General features: G+C 42.4%; 1 protein-coding gene across 3 annotated transcripts in view; it reads right to left on the bottom strand.

Annotated features, from left to right (window-relative positions):
* Positions 1-18,445, bottom strand: part of EPB41L4B (erythrocyte membrane protein band 4.1 like 4B) — a 168,609-nt gene that overhangs the window by 70,156 nt on the left and 80,008 nt on the right. For 2 of the 3 annotated variants that reach the window (XM_058800164.1, XM_058800156.1), the window contains exon 16: positions 2,270-2,451. In XM_058800164.1, the coding sequence (XP_058656147.1) occupies positions 2,270-2,451 (182 nt within the window). Of the gene's footprint in view, positions 1-2,269; positions 2,452-15,693; positions 17,123-18,445 lie in introns of those variants that run through there. The other variant, XM_058800171.1, reaches the window with a different exon arrangement.

Raw genomic sequence — 18,445 nt, forward strand, 5'->3', positions numbered from 1 at the left:
AGGCCAGGGACACTGCTCCCCACCACCAGGGCCAGTTTGAGGGAGAGGGCTCACTCTCCCCATATCTGGGGAAGGACATGGAGCCTCCCAGGCCCCAGTTTCATCTCACTGAGCACAAAGAGAACTGCTCCTGATGTTTGCCCTTGTGCTCTTCTAGGCTTTTCCTAAGGTTGTTTCTGCAATAAGGAGAAGCAGGAGAGCTGTGTGACCTGAGAGGAGACAGAGTGCTGGAATAAACACCCTGTGCCAAGTGGTTTTTGCTGTTTCTTTAATTACCTCCTGTCCCGCAGGTGGGCCCAAGGCAGTGGGGAGCTGGAGACCAGCAGCACTGCGGGGACAGAAGTGGGGCACCGGGAGGGGAACCTGACACGGAGCTGGGGGCTGGATGGGAGCCCCGAGGAGGGGGCCGGGGAAAGCAGGGCCGGCAGTGCCTTCTGGCTCGGGACGCTCAACAGCAGCAGCATAGCTGGCTCTCAATGAATTTCCTGGCATGCTTCAGCTCTAATTTGGGAAAGGAAAATATGGGCTGGCACACCCCCCAGAAAGGTCACCGCCTCCCACGGTGCCAGGCTGATAGCCGGGAGAGGTTTTCCAGCACAGCCGTGCCAGCATCCCCCCAACGCCCAGCCCGGCGTGCGGGGCGGCCCCGGGAGCGCCGGGCCGAGGCCCAGCCCGCACAGGGCCGGGGCTGCCCCACTCCGGCACAGCCCGCACAGGGCGGGGACAGCCCGCACAGGGCCGGGGCTGCCCCACACCGGCACAGCCCGCACAGGGCGGGGACAGCCCGCACAGGGCCGGGGCTGCCCCACACCGGCACAGCCCGCACAGGGCGGGGACAGCCCGCACAGGGCCGGGGCTGCCCCACACCGGCACAGCCCGCACAGGGCGGGGACAGCCCGCACAGGGCCGGGGCTGCCCCACACCGGCACAGCCCGCACAGGGCGGGGACAGCCCGCACAGGGCCGGGGCTGCCCCACACCGGCACAGCCCGCACAGGGCGGGGACAGCCCGCACAGGGCCGGGGCTGCCCCACACCGGCACAGCCCGCACAGGGCGGGCTGTCCTGTCCTGTGCCGCACAGGGCCGGGGCTGCCCCACACCGGCACAGCCCGCATTCCCCTCCTGAGGGGTGCCGGTGGCTGCACAGCAGGGCCGAGATGCAAATACCTCAAAACTATCGCACTCTCTTGGGGAAAGAAAATGTTTCTGATCTTCCAAACAAAGTCTGGTTAAAGTGCCTGTCCAGATAGATGCCTATGCGATACTGCTGAGGTAGGACTGCTTACGGTCAGGGTCACCCAGTACAGTCATAGAACCTGGTTTCAGGAATTTGAAAGTTATCAGATTAACTGACCAGGGTGAACGATTCCACAATGGATAGCTATCTCAGGGTCATTTACAGTTATGAAAGCCAAAACTGGGCAAGGAAAGAACTCATCATTTCCTAGAGACAAGGAATATAATAGATCATATTTTGTTTTGCCCATCATCTGACATTCTTACACAGCTTCAGCATCTGACACACTGCAGAGTGCAGAGATTGTAAATCTAGAAGGCAATGCTCAATGACAGGGATGTTTCTCTTCCAGTTCCTGTGTAAAATATTTGGCCAAGCTCTGTACGCTTAAAAGTGCCTGTACACGCTCAGCAGCAGAGACTTCCACCCAAACTCCCCCAGACTGCATCAGGAGTGAATAGGCTTCTCTCCTTGTTGCTTTTTACAAGCCAAAAATTTCTCCACTAAGGAAGCAAGAATATTCCAGTCTTGGTTGCTAAAGCTTGCGATTATTCCAAATACCCAAACTAAGAGCAAGATGCTGTATGTCCAGGGCTCCAAAATTTCTGCTGCCTGTGCCCAGACATGAAAACAAGATCCAAACAATGAGGGCTGAGGGCCAGCTGGACAGATCAGCAAAAGACAATAGCAGATGAGGGTAAGTTTGTGAAACTATACAAACAAATAGTAACAATGAAAAAGGAGCCTGTGCCAAAAAGTGGTTAGAGAGGCAGTATGTGTGACTAATGGGGTATTTGTTCAGCTATGGAACACCCACCTAACACCAAATCCCACAGCCCTGCAGCAAACCAAGGAAATTGCAAATCTTGTCTCGTTTGTTTATGCTACAAAGCTAGCAAATAATAACAGGAAGCACATTCTTCAAGGACCAAAACTGAAATGCACACTGTTTTCCTTTCCTTTGCCTCCTTGCCTGAGACAGACCTGAAAGCAGCAGAGTCACTGAAATAACAATCACTGCAGTGGACTTACTGGTTGGATTTGGAACTGCAGAAACAATGTCCTTGGTTTCAGGAGTAAGGGCACCGTAATTGGCGTGGTGGTGGTGATGCCGATGGTGGTGGTGGTGCCTTGCAGCCATTTTTGTGGTGTATGGAGTCCCACCATTCTCCTCAATGTTGAACGGATGCAGATCGCTGTTGTTCAACGGATAGCTACAAAATAAATCCAGTTCAAATTAGAGCAGTAAACAGTAGCACCAATTGTACTTTTGGAGAGACAGAGTGGAAACTTTCTTGGGAAAAATTGCTCAGCATTTTTGTAAATAAAATATGTTTTTTTTATCCCAAATCTTTACAGTTTTCTATCTCCACAAGATTTACGTGATGAGAAAAAAGGATGCCTCTGCTTGTTTGTATGACTTTAAGATCAGAACTATTTTTGATTTTACACAGTACATAATCTCTGCTAGAATCTTTCCTGGGAAAGGAAAATTATCAAGCAGAAAACAACAACTCTTTTAAAGTGAAATTGTCCAAAGAGCAGACCAAGGAACAGTCTCAGAGTAAGACTACATTTCTGAGAATGTTCAGGTCTCTACATTTTTGATGCAAAATAGCTATAAAAAAATTCTGACTTAGGGAAAAAATTGGGAAATAAAACATTTTACAGATAACAACATACAAAATAGCACTTGGTCAAGAAGGAATTGTACTGGTGCTGGTATAACTAGTTTGGGTCTTGGTGGGGGGTTTTCATGTGTTTAGTCAGGAGATTAACTATCATCAATCTGCAATAGCTGGCAAACGGGGACACATTGACTTTTTAAGTCATCATCTCTAACTGAAAGGTGACAAATTACAGTGCTGCTTTTCTTCATTAGCTTTAACTGATACTGTTTCAGTTTATTGTTTGAAATTACAATGAATTTCTAGAAGTGATATTTTCTCTCCATTCCAGCAACCAAAAAAGATTGAGATAATTCTACACAGATATTGCAAACTATTTGAATGTGCTTTCCTCAGAAGAGTGCTTAAAAATTTTATAAGGTTTTAACTTATTCTATAGTAGTGCATTAGACAGTAGTTGCAGTAAATCAATCCATTTCAACAAAAGATGAATCCCCTGCCTATTTGAAATATGCTAAAGAAATTATATCTTCAGCTGCATGGGTTTTCAGTTTGCTTTTATTAATAACAGCAGCCAAAAAACCTGACAACATGAAATGAAGGCAAACCAAATAATTAAAGGAACAATGAATAAATTATACCTAAGATAGTTGCTACATATGTTTTCTGCAGATTACTCAGTGATTCAAAGCAAAATTAACCAGTCATCTGGTAAATAAACACATCTGTATAATTTCCAAAGTTCTACTGAAACACACAGTTTGGTACATCATTAATAACCACTGTCTTCTTAGTAACAACTTCAGACGACATGAGGTTTCTGACTGGGTACTAATTGAATAATACTTTTATGCTGGTTACTTTTTGAAAGCAGGAGGTGGGGAATGTTGTGTATATTAATCTTGGCAGGTTCCCAGCATGAAGCAACCACTGCCAATAAAGGCACTTCTGATGGCTTTTTTGCCTTAAGGAAACAATAGAAATAGGTGTCTGATACACAGGGAATAGCTTTTGTGAGCTCAAATAATGCAGGACTGGTCTGTCTTTTCAAACTGCACTATATTTTTACTGCTATAATCACATCAAGCAAGTGCCTACAGGGGGAAAATGGCACAGGCTAATGAGATTGCACACTAATTGTAGCAGCTCTCCTGCACTTTCCCTTCAAGGGCCTTGGATTGGCGTGACATTTTTTGACTGAGAAGATAGGTGGTTTTGTTCACATGGTTAAAACTCTACTGGGAAATGAGTTTAGGGATGGAGCCTCAGCACATTTTTTTTTTTTTCCATCTGATTAATTTTTTTCAGGACACAAAGTCCTACATGTAGGGATTTTCATTTCACCCACTGGCAGGTTGGTTTAGCAGATTTTCAATTGGTCTTTTCAAAATTAATCACACCAAATCCTTACACGGACTCCTCATACTGCTATGGTCCCAAGGTGTCTTCCATGCTGAAATGAGAAGAAGCTGAGCACTGAATGAGCCAACTGAATTGACCTCTGGCACGAGGGCAAATGTGCACCAAATCCTCTAGATGTATTTCTTGACTGTCCAGAGAGGAGAGTAACATGTAAAATGTAAAATGCAGGGACAGCATTACATCAAAGAAGTAAAGAGCTAGCCCAGCAAAGCTGATGTTCAGCTATGCTCTGAAATCCTTGAGAACAGCAGGTCACAAAGCTGCAGACAGGGTGTCACTACCCAGGCAGTGCTCTCCAATGTGAAATCCCACGTTCAGACTGCCGGCCATGTAAAAGCGTGTGGTCACCTGCACTCTTCCAGGGCTGGCAGCAACTGACAGATGGCAAGGCAAGCTTATCTCAGAGTCAGCCAACTCTTGCATGTCCAATGCATATGAGGCTGGGCATTGGCACAGATACCCTCACTGCCAAGGAGTTACTGAACAATCAGAAACAACAGGCCTTGCAGCAGCCCCAGAGCCTGCCAACTAGAAAATCTGACAGTACCCAAACAAAAATATCATAAGTAGTCCAAATCCCTTTTCTATGTGCTCTCTCACACATATTTTAGGGGGATATTAGGTATCTTAGTGTAGTTTCTACAAGGTGACATCATTACTATCTCATATCAGGTGTTTCACTTTTCTGTTCTTCCACTGCCTAAAGATAGAGACTTGACACTTTTCCACTCAATGCATCCTTTTGTTGCTAACTTTGCCTTCTATTGGTTGCTTCTATCTGGCTTACCTGAATAGAAAACATGCTCATGTATCCTTCCCAGTCTATTGATGTAAATAAATCACTACTTTCAGTGAACCAACTTTTTAACCACATGCTGAAGTGTTCATACTCCTGACCTCCAGGAATTTGTACTTGTTCCCCAGACATTAACTAATGCTCTCAGATTATGTGCATTATGTGGACAGGTAGTAGTTTTCATCCTTTCTTTTGCACCTGCATTCTGGCCATCCTAGTATGCCAATGTCACACCTTTGGTTTACTTTTTAAACATCATTCAGCTGTCCTGCAGATTTCCTTTTCTCTGCTGTGATTTACTTGTGTGGCTTTCTCAACAAGTTCCAGCTGTTTCCTATACAGACAGCTCCTGTCCTTCAAGAAAAATGAGGCAGAGCCCTACAGGCAAGTGTGCAAAGGAAGCAAACATTTCTTTCTTCTTTGTCCCTCAGTCAGGAAAAAGCCTCCTGAGGATTCAGTTTCTGCAGGCTGAACCTTCAAAAATGCCACTCAGTGTTCACAAGAAGGTTAGTGCTGCCTTTAGCCTCAAATTCACATTAATTACTTCCTTCTGACCAAAAAGGCAGCACATCAAGGAACAAGGCAAATAACACATATCTTCTAACTTCCTTTCCTATTTTACAGTTTTCATTTACATCACTAGTCCTGTCTCAGTTTTACCCTCCTGACACTTTACCCAAAAAGCTGTTTTCAGTTGACATTCTTAGATTTCATGTGCTGCAGTCACCTACTCTTTACCAAACTGTATCTCTAGTACAGAATCCACATACACAACAGTGTTAAGAGGACATAGGAAAATGAGGAACAGAAAACTTTTTGAAGGCCTTCAAAACCAAAGTATGTGGGCCTGTGTTACCTGAACTGAACCTCCAACACTCTCACTAGCAAAGACTCCATGACCCTCCTGTGCAATCAATTTCAGTGTCTCAACATGTCTACACTTATTTCTTTGTTTATTCTGTCTCTTTTACTGCAATTTAAGCCACTATTTTATCTCCCATCCATCACAGACACAGTAAGAAGGTTATTTCTTGCCACAGAAGCCTGTGTTTTTGAAAATGGCCCTTTACACCTCCCCTCTGGATCTGTAGAGCTCTGAATTCCTCAGTTGCCCCTCACAGGTTGCACATTATATGCAGGTCTGAGACATCTTGCCATCCCTGTCCACCCAGCTGCCCCCTGCTCTGCTTCCAACATGTGGTGCTAAGAACTGGACACCCCATTCCACCTGAGGCCTTACAAACATGTTTCAAAGAGGAAGGGTTGCTTCCCATGTCCTACAGGATCTACTCTTGTTTACACAATGGAACATGACATTTTTTTAATATAGTCTGGGATTGTTGACTCATGTCTAACATATGATGTTCAAGAATATCAGGTCCTTTCCAAAACTGGCCAGGTTTCCAGCCCCACAACCTCAGCTGTGACACATTACTCTTACCCAACAGCAAAAACATTCCTCCTGAGCTGTGCCCTAATCCTTCTGATGTGCTAAGATCAGTAGCTAATCAGGATTTTTCTCTCATCCATGACAGGCCCGGTAGGCAAGGACTCCCATTTTGGTGTAACCCATGAGTGACAAGGGTTTTTTTAAAAAACGTGATTGCCTTTCCATGCCATCCTCCCAGCTACCAGCCTCAGTCTCCTGGTGTAGCTCTGCAGAAACATCTTGCACCTGTGTCCCAGAGCAAGCTTATTCCTGCACCCTGCCCATGCCCCTCTTTCCCCACTCTTCCTTTAGCCTCTTCCACCTGTCTGAAGTTACACTTGGAGAGCAATGGTGGGGCTTTCTTCTCTCCTCTCCATGGGTAGGCTGGAGAGGCAAGAGCAGAAAGCAGGCTCAAACTATCATGCCTTGTGGATGACTCTAAGAGTTTAGACCTTTCCTACCACAGCTGAACAGTGGCTTAAGAAGATCCCAGGCTTCCAGGTCTGGTTGTGATAAATAACCTTCAACAATTACCACACCCACCTCTATTTGCTTTGAACATTCCTCCTGCACCAAACCACTGCTATTTTCCAGTATTTAAAAATCCTCAAACTTTCCACAAACATCTTCAGAACTGCTCTCAGTCCTCCCCATCTGTAGCTCGGAGCAAGCCTCGTGGTGATTTGCATGGGTTTTGGCAGCAAAAATTCACACTGCTGGCATTGTACTGAATGTGCTGGGAGATGTATCACCCATCGCCATGTCATTACAATGCCTTCTCCAACATCAAAATGGGCTTTAGATGTGCTCCCAAATGGCAGCCAGGGGAAGTGTTGCAGTGCCTGTTAACATATATGTGTATTAATGTGTATGTAATGAAAGCAGCCACTGCGTGTGAAATTTCAGTGTGCAGCCAGGGGGAGGAAACTTAACAGCTATGCGAAGCCAAACATTAATTTTTGGGTTTAGTATCTCCCTTTACTGGGAAGATGGAGGGTAGACTCTGGGTTAATTGCCTGCCCATGCTTCAAAAGCAGTTAAAAAATCCCAACCAAATAAACTACAATGAACTTTTAGCTAAACTTCCTTTAATCATGCTTAGAGTCTCACATACCACTTGTTTTGCTGAAGCATGGCAAGTGGCACAGAGAGAGAAGGAATTTTGCATTCTCTGAAAATGTCCCTGTGGAGAGGAAAGAAGAGGAAATGAGGGGATAGGAAGAAGGCGTGTGGATATCACTTAATAGCCAGGGATATTGTACTGAAGCAAAAGACTTGACCCAGGATTACATGAGAAAGGAACAGACCACAGCAGGACGACTGCAATAACAGGAGAGAGGGTGAACTTTCATTTTGCAGCCAAGGACTGGGACATATAAATGCAATGACTATTCCTAAGTAAAGGAAAACTGGGATCACTAAAACCAAACCTATGTTGATTTTTCTTCCTGCACCATGTAACCAAGATCTCTTTGCTGGCTAGAATTGGCTTCCTGGGCTGTGTGAAGTGTAACCAAAGCTAACATTGTGGTTACACTTCCTTGCTCTGCTCTGACACCAGAACATCACAGCTGGCCCATTTGCTTCCTTCAGGGAAGGCATGGAAAATTGTGTTGCACATTTCTTTCCCTGCTGCCAGGGATGATCCACAGTCCTCATCCAATCCTAGGGATACTCAGAAAGCAGAGCAGGCAGCCAGCAGCCTGCTCCCAGAAAACCTTGAAATTAAAGAGAAAATTATAATAGGGAAAAAATATATTAATAAATGGTGACAGAAGCCTGCTGTAGGACACAAGATGCTGAACTAAGTTTTGAAGCAAGACTAATCTGGAATTCTTCACCAGAATAAAGCCTACAGCATGTTCTAATAAAATACCAAGGAACAAATCTTGACTCAATAAAGACATTGTCCTCATAGATTTCACCTTATCTGCATAAAGATCATTAAAAAAATACAGTCTTGCAAAACTGTCATGCAAAATATGCCCACTGGGGAACTAAGCGTGCTTTTCTTCATTTACAAAGGCTTTTAATTAACACTAACAATAGCTAATGATATTTAATCACCTGTCAAAAAAAAATTCATTGTCCCAGATGTCCTTGTAGATGAGAAAACTCTGAAAAGCAGACATAAAATTTTCTAAGACCAACAAGATCCTCCCTCAAGTCTGCTGCCTTCCCCTTTCAGACAGAGGCAAAGGCAAATTTCCTTGTCCTTAGGAAATAAAACAACTTGGGGTGGCTAATCCAAGCAAGCCAGCTCAGGTTAAAACAGGAGCAAAGCCAAGCAAAGAGCTGTGGCCTCTGAGGCAGCCTGCAGCTGATCTCAGATTGCCAGCCATGGTGCAGCTTTTCCCACCACTTAACTCATTAAATAACTCAGGTCCTGTGAGCTAAGCACATCCCTGTCTCATCTCCACTGTGCTCAGTAGCACACTGCTGCCAAAGGGTGCAGAGAGAAGCAGGCACAGGCCTGAGGCTTAGCTAGGAGAGGGGAACACGAGAAATCACAGGATGCAACAGAAGTTGCTGGACATTAAGATTAAAGCAGAAGCAGCTAAAAAATGCTACAGAGCATGCCCAGAAGGATTGCTGAAATTCACAGGTACCTATGAGCAATGGCCAAACATCACAGACCTCTGAAGTATCAGGGTCTCTTGGGTGAGAAGAGCCATGCAAGGCCAGCACTGGCCAAGAAACTCTGTCAGTAACTCTGTGTAAGATCCTAACTATCATGGAAGCCTTGGGACATTTGAGTATGGACTTAGCAAAACCAGAAGCATTGCAAGTAAAAAGCAGGGGTACCTGCAAGGAGACAAGAGAAAGGAAAGAGGTGAATTCACATGCAGGATGAATTTCATTCAGGATGCATAGGAGAAAAATAACCAGCCCCATGTAAGCAATCTGCTGGTTAGTCAGCTTGGCTGGTCAAACTCTGATCACCACAGTCCAGGGCATCTTCTCAACTGCAGTCCTATTTTCTGATTGCACTGAGGATGGAGCTCTCTGTGCTGCCCCACATTTGGGAGCTGCTGTTGGTGTATGCAGATGCTGCTCAAGGTACTGCCCTTCTCCTTCTCGGCAAGGCTGGCTGAGTGGGTGCTCAGTGAGCATTTACATCTCTGGAAGGAATGCTCAGCATGTCATCCTGGCCTGTGAAGCCAGGAACTACAGCAGCCTTGCATCTGGCAGATTAGAAAGGTGTAATCCCTTTAGCCTTGAAGCCAATCCACTGGATTTATCTTCCCTTAACAATATGCTCCCATCTTACAAAATCTCCTTTCTGTCTCCATCCTTACTAAGCTGGAGAAAAAAAACTTGTTTTAAAAGAAATTAACCAAACTGTTTAATTTTCATGCTTCTAAATGATTCTGATTATGAACTGTGCTAATGCTTTACAAAAAATACGCTGTCTTGTGAATTTTCAGTAATTTGCCGTAACTTTAAAGTCCAGCGTGAGCACAACCGACTCCATTGCTACACAAATGACTTCTTTTTAGGTTACAGATTTTTGCCCTTTTTAAAACACAAACACAGTATTAACAGGTAAAAGTAGTACAAAATCAATCACTCAGCACAGCAAGACCTCTCTTAATTACTTACTTGCAACTTCTGCCCTATCTCTGGGCAGGTTCTCACTTCAATACTTGGGCATCTCATCCAACTTACAGCAGGAAACTGTTCATTTTACCTTTAAAGCCATTTTCACAGTTGTTTTTTTTTTTTTTTTTAATCAGAAACAGAGAATGAGACACAAACATTAAATGTAACCACTGAAACTGAGTCATAACAAACAAAGGCCTCCTGGGCTCGAAATTTTGATACAGAAGTAGCATCCAATTTTACATTCAAGTTCCTTGAAGTTTGCTTCAAATCAGCCTTACTACTGATTTAGAAAGCCCCAGGTACTGAAGACAGAGATGCTGAAATCACAAAGCTCCCTTGCTGCTTTCATTCCTCTTCACCATTCTCAGAGTTTCTAGCAGAATCCATTCCTTTTCATTTTCTAGTTCCTTTCTTTTGCACATAACACTGTAAAACTCTGCTTCTCCTAAACTCTCTACTTGAGCTTTTTGTTTGCCTGACCCATTTTTTCCTGAGCTCTTCCTTCCTGTTTGATTCCTATATTCTTACTGATGAGAAAGACTCGGCTCGCAGGCACCTGATGCTGGTTCTGCTGCTTGCCAGCCAGGCCTTAATATTCAGGGCCTTGGTCCCTGGAGATGAAAGGAAACAGCCACTCTGACATCTGTTTAGGTACTTAGTCCATTACTGTGCAATTACACAATTTACAGAGCACCGGAGATTCACTAATGATTTGTATTTCTGCTTCTCTAAGGAAGACAAAATTGCAGAAATTGGTAATGGCAGGTAAGCTACTGTCATTAGAACTCAAGCACAGAGTGTTATGGGTTTAGGGAGAAAAAAGTAACTTAACAAATAATTAGCTTCTTATCTGGAGTTTAATTGCATTAGATCAGTACTTCCTACTTCTAATTAGGTGTGTCTAATTCTTTCATTTTTGTTGTGACTCAGAAAGTAGAAGAGGTTTTTCATTGCCTCAGTTAAAAAAAAGAAATAGTGTTTTTTAAAATCCATCAGCATAAGACCACCAACTAGAGGTTTTCCAAACTGTTCTTGTATGAAACATCTGTTCTTGTGTAATCCAAAACATCATCTATGTGATGCAGATTTTGCTGTTTGATAGTTTTAAAGATAAAGGTCATACTACTACTGCTATGAAAGGAAAATGAAGAGGAAAGGGAAGAGGAGGAGAAAGATGAAAATGGAAAAAAAAAATCAAGCACACTACAAAGATAGTATGTTCACGGTGGAAATATAATTGTGGTGGCAATTTGAAAACAGAACCCTAGGGGCACTTCCACTGGTTCCCATAGCCACAGCTGAACATTTATCTTAATTTTAAATTGGCAGATTCCTCAGTTCTGAGAGGGCGTGATGATTAAGGCAGTCATCATAAATGCTTCTTCTGCTAGTGACAAACTAGATTGCTTCTGAACAGATACAGGCAACAGATCATAGAAGATAAGGTGCCACCAAACCCAAAGAAATATCCCACAGCCATTAGAAAGCTGCTATACAAAATAACACAAAACAAAGAAGTAACATTGGGTCAGGCCGTGGAACTACTTATCTCCACCAATCTGTGTGTCAAGTCTGCCAAGATTCTAACTGAAAGGGGAAAAAAATCATCTTTAGAAAAGCTAGATGGAAAAGAAAGGTTTTTGGTTTTTTAAAAATCTCTTCTTCCTGTTCAAAACTGAAAGTATATTACATGCATAAATTAAAAGCAATATGCAAGTTGTTACAGACATGCTTGTACCCTCCATAGCAAGCTACTCATATCTGCAGGGGACAGCACACAGGGAGGCCTGACACGGGAACTTCACAATTAAATTCAGATTACACTTGTGAAATCAGCTTTGTGAAAGTAAGTTGTTTTGCTTTAAAGCACAGTCATGAAGCAGTCATTAGTAAGTGCTTGAGAACAGCATTTACTCTGTAGCTTTATTACTGGAAATGATTCATACCAATGGAAGAACTCCAACTGAATTATCTGTTGGGGTTTTTTTGAGGCTTCTTGTTTGTTGTGGTTTCTTTTGGTGATGCAGTGGCAACCAGAGCAACAGCACTGAGAAAGGGAAACTCTTTGGCCAGTCCCTTCAAGGTACAAGAGTAGGTAGAAAGCAAGGAAAGCCAAACAACACCTTCATGATCACCACACATTGCTTTACCATGTACTGCAGGAGGTAGACAGAAAAGTGTGGCCCACCTCTCTACATGTTTTTTCTGATCTGATTTGACTAGGACTGTTTTCTTCCAAAAGCTGCATCCTTCTACGTGCCTGCTGGGAAGGAGGACTGATTTTTCTGCAAGCTCTTTGACACTAAAATTTGGGAGCAGCGTAAGAGCATTGAGATTTTCTAAGCATGTGCAGTTTGGCTGTAACATAGGAAAAAAAGTATTTATTCTGATACAGTTCAAAATCTCCATCCTCACAATGTAGCAAAAGTTTGGTTAGGGTGCATATTGTTAGTTCAAGCTGGTTCTCAAGGTTCACATGAAACTTCAGTCTTAACGAAAGAAGCCAGGGTCCTGGTGGATCAGTGCCCTTTCAAACCACAACACACAAACTCCGAGGTCAATTTAAAACATTACATTTCCTAATTTATGTCCATTAATGCTGGTCTATAGCAGCTCTGGCACCAGCAGTCTCTTTAGCTACCATTAGCAATGCTGCAATGACAGCATTTGCCCTACAATTCTGTTTTCCTTGGTTCTCTGTTGCAGAGTAATAGGAAAACCTCTCATTGCCAACATTCTTTCCAGAGAACTGGAGTGTCAGGTTAGATGGATGTCCATCAAAACTTCTCTCCTTTGAAACAGATAGAAGCCTGCCTGCTTGATACACAAACTGAAAATATTTCTCCTCTCAAAAGAGATGATTGCAGCTCTGAACTGTCTCCTCTCTCTGAGAGAGCCCCATCTCGCCAACTCTGATGCCTGAGAAGCAGGTGATATACTAAGTTTCATTTTTCCCCTGCTGCCTTTGATGTTTCCCAGCTCATTCCTTGCCTGCACCTAAAGTTCTATTTTCAAAATTACTTGCAAGCTCTGCCACTTTCTTTTGCAAGCTGAAAAGACATCTTCTGCAGTGCTCATTCAGAGGAAGAGAAAATCACATTTTACATCACCAGGCCATAATATATGCCTTGTTGCCATCCACAATGTGAGGAAACAATCCTCCTCTTGGTCAGTTTGCCCATGGGTTCAATGATAACAGGGTCCAGAAGGACTTAATTCTTGCCTTTATGTATGCAAACCCTTGACTGCCAGCTTTAGAAATGCATTACAAAACCTGATCCCTTTGTTCACTTTGCCTGTGACTCACATCAACTAGAGAAAAATAGCTGAAAATGAAAGTTTGATGAAAAAGCCCACACTAAAACAATATATTCAAAGTGACAACAGTTTCAGTATTCTATTTCAGGTATCATATTTCAGTATTCAATATTAGTCATTAGTTTGCATGCCAGGGCCTGGCTGGGGCTGAAAAGCGATATATTTCAGCTTGTGTTACAGATGTGGTGTCACAGAGTCATCAGCTTTTCAATTCCCCCAGCAGTTCCTGGGGGAGAGGACATGGGATTATGGTTATTACAAGGCCAATCCCTCTGCAAATCCAAATACACTGAGTGTAGAGCCAGGCCTGAGCCCTGGCAGGGAAGATCTGCTTTCCAGCTTTATTAAGCACAGGAGGAAGGTGTGCAGAGAGATGATCAAAAGATACCCTCAGCCAGGTTGTATCAATTAATTCTCCAGCACACGGAAGAAGCAATTCCATGTTGGACTTCAGATCAGTGCAATTTCTGCAAGACCTATTGCTATACTCAGACTTCCCCTCCATCCCCCCACCCCCAGTTGATCCAAGGATAGTGTTTATGACCTGTAATCAAATTACAGAAGTTTCTAAGTGCATGCTGGATTCATAAAAAGGTTTCAGACAACAAACACACTTCAGAACTGGGTGGAGAAAGTTTGCACATGCAATTCAATGGGTACCCCTGAGAACATGTTTCATTTGGATTAAGAAGGTGCTACCTCCTTTTAGCAATCTTCAAGGCTTTAAAAAAAAAAAAACAAACAAACTTTCCTATGTATAACATTTAAAATGTGTTGACTTAGAACGACTGTGTAACATGCTTTTTGGTAAAAACTGTGCAGCATTTTCTCATGAGGAACTCCTAGGCAAAGTAATTCAGTCATTCAGTATATAAACACTCACATACCAGGCCATCAAGGTCCTATATTGAGTTTGTGCCTATAAACTACCAGAGGATTCCTGAAGCAGCACAAAGTTAAGATGTAGTATTGATTTTTTTCGGACAGAACTTTCCCAATAATTTAAATAAAAATTGCTGCTGCGTTTAACAACAGACTTAACCAAACATTTTCCAAACTTTTCTTCTCTCTCCCCTCTCTACATGTAATCTGGTTTCAGCTGCAGTATTTTGTGTTGCTTCAAACAAAAAATTGTAATCTTAGCATCACAAGACCTCTATGACTTGTTAAAAACAAACTGCTGTGAGTTACAACTGTGCTAATTTTAGGAAAAAACCACCAATGTGCTTTTTAATATTTAAAGCAACTCTTTTCTACTACCCTGTTCAGACAGATACCACCCATATCTACCTTTGTTTGGGTGCTGTAAGCTGCACAGGTGAGAGCAGTACTGGGCTCAGAGAGGAATCAGGCAGAAACGCTCCCTCTTCCCAACTGCATCCTAGCCCATTTGCTACAGGAAGCCAACTATGGCTAGAGGAAGGAAGGACAGACACACTGATCTCTCCTTACCTAGCTGACGGCTCCAGGACTTGGCTGGCTCAGGTTTCTGCAGGCAGCAGGGAGGGTGAGGGATGAACAAGGGAAAAGGGAGTGCAGAGTGTGTGGGCTCCTTCTCCAGAGGAGCAGAATGACAAGTGCTTCCCTCGAGGCAACACACACAAACTGCAGAGCACACAGGGCCCTCAGGTTGTTCTTCCCAATGTGCCTGAGGCTTTTTAACACTTACAGGACCAGCTGGGCCTTGAGCTGTCTTTCCTTGCAGTCTGTCAGGGAATGGATCCCTTGCTCAGTGCACCTTCAGCAACAAACCAAACCACACACAGCAACACAGGATGAGGTGGAACACTGGCAACAGAGCACATGGAAGCTGACAAGGTTATATGACAAGAATGACACTGTATTATGAATGTAGGTGTGTAAAGAATAAAGCACCATTGCCTCACACTTTAATGTGAATATTCAAGAAACCCTCCTCCAGACTGCTTTCAGAGCAGCAGCTAAACTACACTTTTGTTCCAGTGGCTCCAACAAAGTTTCTCTTTCTTCCTTTCTTAAATAAAATGCTGCTGAACTAGAGGAAGACTAGTCTGGGGAAACCAAAGTCAGCCTCTGTGATTACACACCTTAGGCTTACTCTGGCATTTTCACATCTCAGTGCACAATTGCTTTATTGTCTTGCTCTCTCTACAGATTGTACTGGAAACATTAATCCACCACAGCATTAGTAACTACAGGGGAAATCAGGTACAAGCATATCTACCCACCCTCCCCCAAAATCTTTCTAAAATAAATAATGCATCATAAGCAGATCAACAAGATTGACATTTTTTTATTTGTACTTAGCACATACAGGAAAGATCAAAACAAATAATAAAAGATAGCATTTGTAAACAAATGTATTTCACAAAAAGTTATAAACTATCAAATTTCCTCTGAAAAAATTTGCTATAGCCATTTATAAATGTGCATTTATCAAAATCAAGTTAAAAACTACTTCATTTTGAAAACATCCCAAATGAAGATTCATTCATTCCAACAACTTCAGAGAGACCACAGATGTAAGGCCTAACTAAAACAAATGCATGAGTGAAGATGGCACTGTGATTTTTGGTTTAAAGATAACAAAAAGTCTGCAAGTGATCAAAATAGCAGCCAGTCCAATTCAAAGTCCTAGGTCTGCAAAATATACATTCAACTTCACAAATGTCTAACTTTAAAAAAATAGAGCTATTCCACTGGAATGTCCTCATTTTTTAATGTACTGATTATATGTTGTGTTTTTGAGCCCATTCAGAGAAAAGTTATCAGCAGGTAGTTTCATGTAATTAAAAGTTCACTTCCATAATCACATTAAATATAAGATGACAGCAGCACCCTTTTAGCAAGGACTCATTTTTAACATTCTTGCCTTTATAGCAGCAGGTATGGTTTTGGGGAATGCTATCAATACAAGAAGTAAAAAAAAAAAAGCAAAAACAAAAAAAAACCTACATACTCTGTGAAATTTATTACAGTGTTCTTTCCCTATATTTGTTTTCAAAGTTAGGTAAGCACCTCTATTTTCTTCTGCAGAACACAAAAACTAGAAACAAATAACATCCAAACCTATGACTGCCTCAGTAGGCTCCCTTTGTTAGTGGCCCACAAGCCAATTTGATTGCCAGAATGAATTATTTCCTTCCTCCAATCTCCTATTTGCATGCCACTAAAAAACAATGTTCTCAATCTATTAATTTGACTCAAAAGACACAAGGTAATAAAAATAACTAAGGCACAAATGTCTGATCTTCAACGCCAGGCAGAGGGTCACAGATTTGAAACTAGGGTAGAATGAAAACCCCCAGAAATATTTCTGGTTTCAAGGCACTGAAAATTCTTACCAGAATTCAAAAGAGGTTTTTCAAGATTTTTTTTTTTTAAACAAAGATATGGAAAACACTTTTCCCAAGAATGTCCACAAACACTAAACAAGGATGGATGTACATACAAAGACACACACTTTATGCACAATACACTTTGAACATACTGCAGACAGACAAGGACCATGGAATGCAATGATGTCTAAGGTGGCAGGTGAAATGAAGATGGCTGTTTTTCAGAGAGTCGTCATGAGTTTATCTTGGTACACCATGCTTTGGACTCCTCCTAAATTCTTCTGGTTCTGTTCCTGGATATACCGTAAATTGCTGTCCTCTCCACTTGTGGGGGGTTTCCAATAGGGCCTGTCATCATGATAGGGTGGCCTGTACCATTTGCACAGTTATTGGTTAGTGAGGAATGGAAGTCAACTTAGGAGTGCTACACAGAAACATGAGCTCATCCTGCAAGTGCTAGGCATGCACGTGGAGCTACAGCATGGCAAGGAAATGGGGACAGACCCATAGGTCTGATGCTGAAGCTGCTGAAGCAACTGGGAATCTTGTAGCTGATTTCAAAAGGCTTTCAACCAGAGCTCAATCATTAAAAACCTTCTCTGTTTGCAATGTTACAGACAAGCACAGTGCATCAATGCTCTGGAATTCCAAAAGGGGGGTGGGGAAGGGGAGGAGGCTACAGGAAAACTAAATTTGTACAACGAACAAGTAAAATAAAACATATCATGCAAAACACTGAGCTCATGACAGTACATCCTTAAATTGCAAAGGGTTAAGAAAGGCAATCCTATTATGAATGAAAATAGCTCTGTAGGTGCTGCCATTCCTTTGGCACTGGTGCAGTTAATTAACACTAAAGCAGCCTGTAATTTACAGAGTTGCATTTTCTTAAGAACACCCCCAGTCTACAGTTAGTACAGGTAATTCTCTGAGACTTGCAAAAGTACTACAAGGAAAATATCTTTTTCCTTAGTTGTTCATTACTTATTGCTGCTTAATATCTTTTTTCCTTATTTGTTCATTACTTATTGCTGCTTAGAAACTAACCTCAGCCATTCCTACAGTGCCCCCTAAATCATTGCAGCAGAGTGGGGAATAAATAAAACAATGATTTTGAACACTATGTAGGAAACCACAACATTTAACATTACCTTATTACCAAATTGAAGCTGCAATTATTATATATACGGAAGAAATTCTTTTCTGTGAGGGTGGTGAGGCACTGAAACAGGTTGCACAGAGAAGCTGTGGATGCTCCATTCCTGGAAGTGTTCAAAGCCAGGTTGGATGGGGCTTTGGGCCACCTGGTCTAGTGGAAGGTGTCCCTGGCCATGGCAGGGGTTGGAATCAGATGATCTTTAAGGTCCCTTCCAACCCAAGACATTCTATGATTCTGGTAAGTTTTTTTTATAGTAGCAGAAACACAGGCAAGGTTTAGATTTTACCTTTTTTTTTTTTTTTAGATATATTCTAAAGTTATATAATGACAGCTGTTCGTTGGATTTTTTTCCAGAAGGTTAAATATTAAGCTAACTGCAAACAATTTCACTGAAAGAATCTGCAAACAATTTCAGTGAAAGAAATTTACTAAGAAAACTGAGACACAATTCCACATACTATTTCACAAGTTATTCAACAAAAGCTCCATATATAATATGTATTACACAAGTCATTTCATTTCAGCCCATGCCT

Source organism: Ammospiza caudacuta, chromosome 1 (assembly GCF_027887145.1).
Source record: "Ammospiza caudacuta isolate bAmmCau1 chromosome 1, bAmmCau1.pri, whole genome shotgun sequence".
NCBI lineage: Eukaryota > Metazoa > Chordata > Aves > Passeriformes > Passerellidae > Ammospiza > Ammospiza caudacuta.